This window comes from Nannospalax galili, unplaced genomic scaffold, assembly GCF_000622305.1.
Source record: "Nannospalax galili isolate Female #2095 unplaced genomic scaffold, S.galili_v1.0 scaffold281, whole genome shotgun sequence".
Classification (NCBI taxonomy): Eukaryota; Metazoa; Chordata; class Mammalia; order Rodentia; family Spalacidae; genus Nannospalax; species Nannospalax galili.
Window position 1 is genome coordinate 11554432 of NW_008349068.1, and position 7756 is coordinate 11562187.

At 34.9% G+C, this 7756-nt stretch overlaps 1 protein-coding gene across 1 annotated transcript in view; it reads left to right on the top strand.

Annotated features, from left to right (window-relative positions):
* Positions 1-7756, top strand: part of LOC103744491 (sperm-associated antigen 16 protein) — a 619142-nt gene that overhangs the window by 508493 nt on the left and 102893 nt on the right. Inside the window, exon 12 of the mRNA XM_017801372.2 lies at positions 3864-4049. Coding sequence (XP_017656861.2) covers positions 3864-4049 — 186 coding nt within the window. The remainder of the gene's footprint in view (positions 1-3863; positions 4050-7756) is intronic.

Below are 7756 nucleotides of genomic sequence, written 5' to 3' on the forward strand. Positions count from 1 at the left end.
TGGCCTTTTTGAGACAGGGTCTCCCTGTAGCCCCAACTGTCCTGGAACTCACTATGTAGACCAGGCTGGCCTTGAACTCACAGAGATGTGCCTGCCTCTGCCTCCCAAGTGCCGGGACTACAGGCATGCACCACCACGCCCAATTTATACTTAATTCTTATTCTTTACAAATTATAAATATTCTTTACTCAAACTTAGTAAAATTTTAGATCACTTATTTCCAAACAAAAGTGTGATATAAAGCATTTTTTTAACCACCAATGTTCTTCGTAGTACCAGAGGATGAGACCAAGAGGCTTGAGAGGATGGGAGAGGCAACCACCAGAAGAGTATGCCAGAAGGAACATGCGGCAGTGAGATTAGCAGTGAAATTAAAAAGCAGAAAAAGATTGACGAACATTTGCCAAACACATACAAAATTTTAAAACACGATCAAAAGAGTCATTTATAGAGATAATAACACAATTTGAATATGCACCTAATAGTCAAGTGTGTTTAATCAATAGTTGATACATTGTTTTGAATGTCATATGCTGTGGAGTGTTGTGTTGCTATGTCCTCAGATTGATGTAATCTCTCCTGGAGAGAGCAGGCAGGCTCACAAAGTTCAGGAAATAAATGAAGTTCACAAGGTCCCCCTGGAAGCTACAGAAATTTACACTGACACGCCTCCTCCCCAAGGTTGTATAAGCAGTGTCCATTGCTATGGAGAGTTCTAATTGGTTGAGCTGCCTGCAGTTTGTGAGTCAGCACACGGAGTGCGGTGGACTTTTGGTGATACTGTAGTCTGAGTCACTCATGCTTACACTGGCTTAGTAAGGTAGACATCGGTGATTAAGCTGTTCACTAAGAGTCAACCGAGGGTGATAAAATATTTGCTCATGTGTCCTCAGGAAAATCCATACAACGTGGACTTACTTTGCTCTCTATACCACAAATTCTTGAAAAGTCACAGTAGTTTTAATAAGACCAATAATATAGAAACAATTTGTAATTGGCCATAATATCAAACTTTTCCTTGTATATTTCTCTTTATGGCCAACAAGTTTATTTAAAATACTTCAGACATCAATCTTTGCAACTTCTAAAAAAGAAATGAGATCAATATACGTTTTTGGATGCTATAGTTTATAAATAGCTGTATGTAAATGCGTATATATTGATTAAATAAGGAAAACCAACAAATCCAACATCTTTAGCATTTTTAGTGGTATTTTTGTCCTTTAAAAAGCTAGAGATAGAACTGCCATATGACCCAGCTATACCACTTCTGAGCATATACCCAACAGACTCTATAACCTACCATAGAGATGCTGGAAAATCCATGCTCATTGATGTCTTACGTACAATACCCAAGAAATAGACTGAGTCTGAATTCAATTTTACTAGGAAATATTTAAAATATAAGAGAGAAATATAATAAGGGTGTAATTTATAACTCATAAAATATAAATGCCTATGAAACCATTCCCATACCTACCTAAAAGTTATTGTGATAAAGTAGATTATTCACATTATTTATGCATAGATACATACATACACATAAATAAAAAAATCTAAACAAGCAGAAGAAGAAACTACCTAGCTATATTTTCTTGACCCATCCCTCTAGTTAGCATTTAAGGTAATGAATAAACTTGAGCATTTGAAAATTATCACCTTGCTTCTCTAATTTTATTGCTCACATGTGTCAACATATGCAATGACACATGTTTTACATTTGAATGCTATCACATTGAGAATTAGTTATAGACATAGTTTTTCCTCTTTTGAAAAGTATTGTCCCTTCCTGGGGATTTGAAGAGATATTGAGGGGGGGATCCTAACTTTCATAACACTGAAATTCACATTTTAAATTTTCCTCTCTTCTCAGAAATGTCCTTTGTTTTCACATGACTCAAAAGCATAGACTGCTTCATAGTTCAACACATAATCTTTTGAAAGGTGGAAACATTTAAAATTGATATTCAGAGATTTATATTCTATTTACTGATTTAAAAGAATTTACACATATGAGTTATAATTTTAAAAAACCGTTGAAAATATTGTTTTTTATTATTACTAAATATCAGTTTGTAGCACTCAAAAAACCTGTAGTATGTCATTCCAGATTCCAGTCATGTTCTCTTTTCCTCCTGAATGTAGTTTAAATTAAGAAAGAAGTACATAAATGTTATGTGGGATAGTTTTTTTTGTTTTTTTGTTTTTTTGTTTTTTTTTTACCACAGGCAGAAATAGACTACACTAATTCTTATCCTAGACCAAAGCTTTGATCCATAATAGCCTGCTAGCCTATCAGAAACAGTTGTTTTTTTTTAGACAAATGTACTGTTTGGCATTCAGTGTTGAAAGCTTAAAAGTATAAATAGTCAATGTAGGCAAAGATAAGCAATTGCTCCAAAGCAAAGAATATGTTTATTTTTTATTTAATTATGAACTTTCTCATATAGCAAATTTCAACTGTGCTAATCTAAACAATAAGTACATGTACTTTCTAACTTTAATGAGAATGTCTTCAGTTCCTAATCCACCATCTCTGCAGCATTTTCAAGAGTTCCCTCTCAGTCAGTGCCTGCTGTTTCTCCTGTGTAAATGAGAGCTTGATTTCGCTCTTAATATACAAACAACCAAACTTACCAGACATCAAGTACGTTTTATAATTCTACCATTTCCTTTTTAATTTTATTTTTTAATGAATGAATTCGTATTATGTATATGAGTGTTCTACCTGCATGTATGCAAGTGGGCATGCAATGACCAAAGAGTACAGAAGAGGACATTGGACTCTTGAAACCAGAGTTACAGGTGATTTAGGCAAGATGTTGGGTCCAGAAATAGAACCCAGGTCCTCTGGAAGAGCAACCAGTGCTTGTAACCGATGTATAGTTAGTCCTCTTTTCTTTTTTAGAAATACCATTTCTTCTCCATTTAAAGTATAGTTTCATTTATACCTGCATCTGTTTATATTCTTATTTCTTCTAAGGCATTTACTGAGTTCTTCAACTAGCCAGTCATGATACTTGATGCTAGAGAAACACAGAGCAAAACATATATTTCTCCATCATAAAGCACAGTGTGAGGAGGAGGGCATTACTATGCAGTAGGTGAAAGTTACTAAAGAAACAAAGAATATGCAAGTCGGATTTGATGATGAAAGTGAAATTTGTTGGTAGCTGATATGTTACCCTTACCCCAAAAATCTAGATGTTTCTGGCCATTCACACCTCTTCTTTCTTTAAACGAGCTTTCATGTATCTGAAAGCCATAGTTTTAAAAACACATGCTAATAGCCTTAGCAGAAAATCCAATGACTCATCCTCAACTACACAGCACCTAAAATATCTGATTTTCATGATCTAGCTCAAACAACATCTTTTTCCTGATTCTCTTCTTCTTTCATCATCCAAATTGAAGTCTTGAAGCATTTGATTAGTGTGACAGTTATCAAGGATGACTTTTTCATTAATGTTTTCAAAGCATCTTAGGCCTTATCCAGATGGTTCTCATTCTGCTCACCTTTTGCATATGATCTAACATATAACTGGACCCTAATAGAGGCTAAAAGGAAAAAAGAAACACTTATTTGGTAAATTAATCAGGAACACTCTAGATGAATTAAGTTTAAAACTAAACAGTAACAGGTGTCTCAAAGTTTAAATTATTAAATAATACAAATATTGTTTGAATCCAAATATTGTCATAAGATGTAGCCATTTATGTGTGTAATTGAAGCTAAGAAAAAAACCAACAAACTTCAAATACACTAATCATTCAGAATAATATATGTGAATAATACACAATTCAGAAAAATTAACTGTCAATGACTTTTTAAACAAATTGTCTTTTTATTTTCTTGGAAACAGTGGTAACAAGTTGGCTACTTCAAGTGGAGACACTACAATTAAATTATGGGACTTGTCAAAAGGTGAATGCATTTTGACCTTTGAAGGACACAGACATGCGGTATGGTCCTGCACATGGCACTCCGGTGGTGATTTTGTGGCATCTGCCTCACTGGATATGACTAGCAAAATCTGGGATGTCAATAGGTAAGAAGTTTTTAAACATTATCCATCTATATTAACATATATATTCATATATATAGGAAGCATTTTTATCCTCAGTGCTACTACTGGTAACTATTAAAAGAAACTGTTAGTTGATAAGATTTTAGAGTGACAAGTAATTTTCATGAAATCCATTTCTAACAGCATTGATCTGTGTTGGTATAATAATTCTTTTATTAATGTAGGTAACAAAATCAAGCCTATGTAATAAGACTAGTATTGCTTCAATAGGAACTAGTTGTTAGAAGCATATAAAGACAAATGCCAATTTTAAAGGGTTAGAATTTTAGTTCTGCTTACACAGGGTTGCTCTATATCTCAACATTATGGAAGTTTGTTTGATAGACATGAAAAAGACGAAATTTATTCCTTGGCTTATACCTAATTTTGATTGATACATTGTGAATTTCCTAAATTATTGCTTCTTGGTAATTCAAAAATGTAAGAAATAATGCAGTTTATTTTTTGTGAAGGTCTATATAGTATTCTTATGGAGATATGGAAGTTTTGATCTTAATTAAAGACAAATCCATCCATTTAATTTGTTATAATCTATTAAGTAGACACACGTGGGACAAAATGGTAAATTTAGCTATTTCCAAGTATCTTTTCTCAGCTAAGAAATTATAAATCACCAGTTAAATTTTTTAGCTTCTTTCAATGTTGAAAAATATCCAGGATACAAAACATGGATAGTGCCTCCTGAAATGTTAAGCAAACTACCATCACAGATCCAGTATAATTTATCTTGGGAAGAGACTGATGGAGTCGCTGTAAAGACAGGTACCTAGAATAATATGAACAGGTACCTTAATCAACCTTTCTCCATCCTTGCTTGAATTATGAGCGACATCTTAAGAACCGAGAGCAATTAAGTTCTTATAAAAGTTAAGTTTTGCAGGAGGATTCAGTGAAAGGTTATCCTTAGTTCCACCCATAAACTATTTCCGAATCTTGTTTGTATTTTGTCTATGTGGTACAATAGCTGCAATCTGTAAGCCTCACTGTGGCTTTGCCTGTTAACACTGCTAGCTTTGCCAGTAGTCGGTGTATACCACAGGCTGGAAGGCTAGCAGTGGGAGGGGCTTTCTTCTTGCTGTCTCTTCCCCATGGGCTTCTTGTGGAACTGCCACCGCAGGCTCTTCTGCACCTTAGCAATGTTTTCATGACAGCAGCAGAACTCAGTGACAGCTTTCATTCTACAGAAGAACCTTCACCCTCACCGGAGCCGTCATTAGAGACAAAAACCTCAGCTGAAAGGTGCTTCTTGGTCTGAGTTCTTGTCTCTTTCCAACTATAACCAATAGACACAGATACACCATTATCAGCATATTTCCTCAGAAACTGAATTCAAACACTTCAGCTTTGGAGTACTCCTTCAAGATTCTGAGTTTTTTTTTTTTTTATTTGTATGTGATTCTGGGACTCGAACATCATGGTTTGTGAATAGTAGGCAAGCACTTTACTACTGATATATCTCCAGCACCCAAAGGTCTGAGAATTAATAATTTCTATTGCATAACTTTGTTCATTCAATGCTAAGGTTCATAGATCTTTCCTGAAGTTATTTTTGTTTTTTGATTGTTTATTTAACAATTTACATAATTACCAGTCCTGTCTAAAAAGTTTTGATCACTAATGTAATGGGTATAGCTTTTGGCCCTGACTAGACCTTGGCAGATCCAATCACAGCTAGATAAATAACATAATCCACCTGAGTTGTAAAACTACAGCTTATTGAAATTTGCATATTCTGTATGAAAATGCATATGTCTGAAAAATAACTTGTTACCAAATTATATCTAAAATAGTGACAATTGAAGGCATATTTTAATTCTCATGAGTGTATCATTCTATCTGGAAAAATCAATCACATATAAAAATGAATTTTATTGTGATTCAATATTATATGACCAGATTCATAAATATTTATTGTACTGAGTTGCTTGAATTTCAGCACAAGTATTTAATTTTAGTTTTTATCATATTTGTCTTTGATGAACTTCCCAATGGAAAATTGTAGTCCATTCATTAAATCATTTAATCGTTTAGAACATTTAAACACAACTATAGTTAAAAGCTGATTCCCAATGAACCCCACCTTACTAGAATTATTTCAAACAATTTTGATGACAGTTTTTCACTGTGACTCTATTGAAATACTGTGATCTCACTAATGCCCAGTAGGTATTCATATAACAGATCAAAATTGCTCTAAATGTCAACATTCTCTAAATTAAAATTTTTCCTTTGATGACAAGGGCTTAGTCAACTGAACCATTTAAGACAGAGAACAGTACTAAACTTGAAGCAGAGGCTCTGGACACATAAGAACAAGCAAGTGGAGGGATTGATGCTTTCTGTACTGGGTATTGATATACCCTTCAGAGTTATAGTCAAACATTAAGTTCTAAATTTATAATTACCCATGGATCAATGCTGTGTAGATATGCCTAAAATGAGATTCTTGCTAAATAAAATCTTCCAGGTTACTAGAAATAGTCTAGGGACTTAAGGGAGAGGTTACTTACCATAGTAATTTGGATGTTGCTAGAAGCTGTGTCTTTCTGGATAGTATACCTTTCTTTGGATGTCATGTGGTTCTTAAAGGAGACTTTGTATTGATATTTGTCATCATCATTCATTGGACTCTTTGCCAAAATTTTAGAGCATTCTGAAGCATAAACCATGTTAAAATTTCTGATAAAGGTTCATATCTGCAGCCCTAATTGATACATCCACAATGCAACCCCTACACCTAAGGTTCAGGGAATATCACTGAAATGGGGTGGAAGGATGGTAAGACCCAGAATAACAGGATGAGTGCTGGTAGGTTGTATCTTCTAGACATGACAGGGAAGATGCATCCATAAAGCTCAACAATGTGGTTACCTAAGTAAGACCTGCATAATGGCAGCACCGGCTGACACCCCAGTGTGGCTAAGGGAAATTTCACAAGGTAGCACCTGTAGAAGAAGAGCTACAGGCAATCGGTGTTGCGGAGACAGGGAGAATCAGTTTTCTCTAGGGACGAGCTCCTGCTTGGTTATCCAAGCCCAAGTAAACACAGGCACTTCATGCACTTATAAGCACTATTACATAGACTCAGAAGAATATATATATACACACATATGTGTGTGTCCATGTGCAAGTGTGCATGTAACAATAATAATTAAAAAGAGGTCACAAATGGAGAGTTGGAGGGACAGGGGAAGATTTGGACGGTGTTATGAGGGATGAGAATGTGTAAACACAGTACTAATCTATGAAATTCTCAAGTAAAAGATGATACATATTTCTAAGTGGCACTAAGGCTCTGAATACTGTCAATGGTACTTACTCTTAATCTGGACAGGTCTACACTCTACAGTGGTCCTAAGTTGAGTGATAACTCATATGAAACTGATAGGTGTAAATATTCCAGTTATTGAGCATTGTTTCCTACTTCAGTTGACAAATATATCCTTAAAGATTAGCCCTTAATTGCACAGACACATTTGAGAACAGAGAGAGAGAGAGAGAGAGAGAGAGAGAGAGAGAGAGAGAGTTTTTCAATATTTCTCATGCTGGTCTGAAATTCACCAGGCTGGCCTTAAGCTTTGGATCCTTTCGCCTTTGATTCCTCAGTACTAGGATTACAGTAGGCCTGTGGTGCCTGAATTTTGAGTTTTCCTTAAATGCCTTGTCAC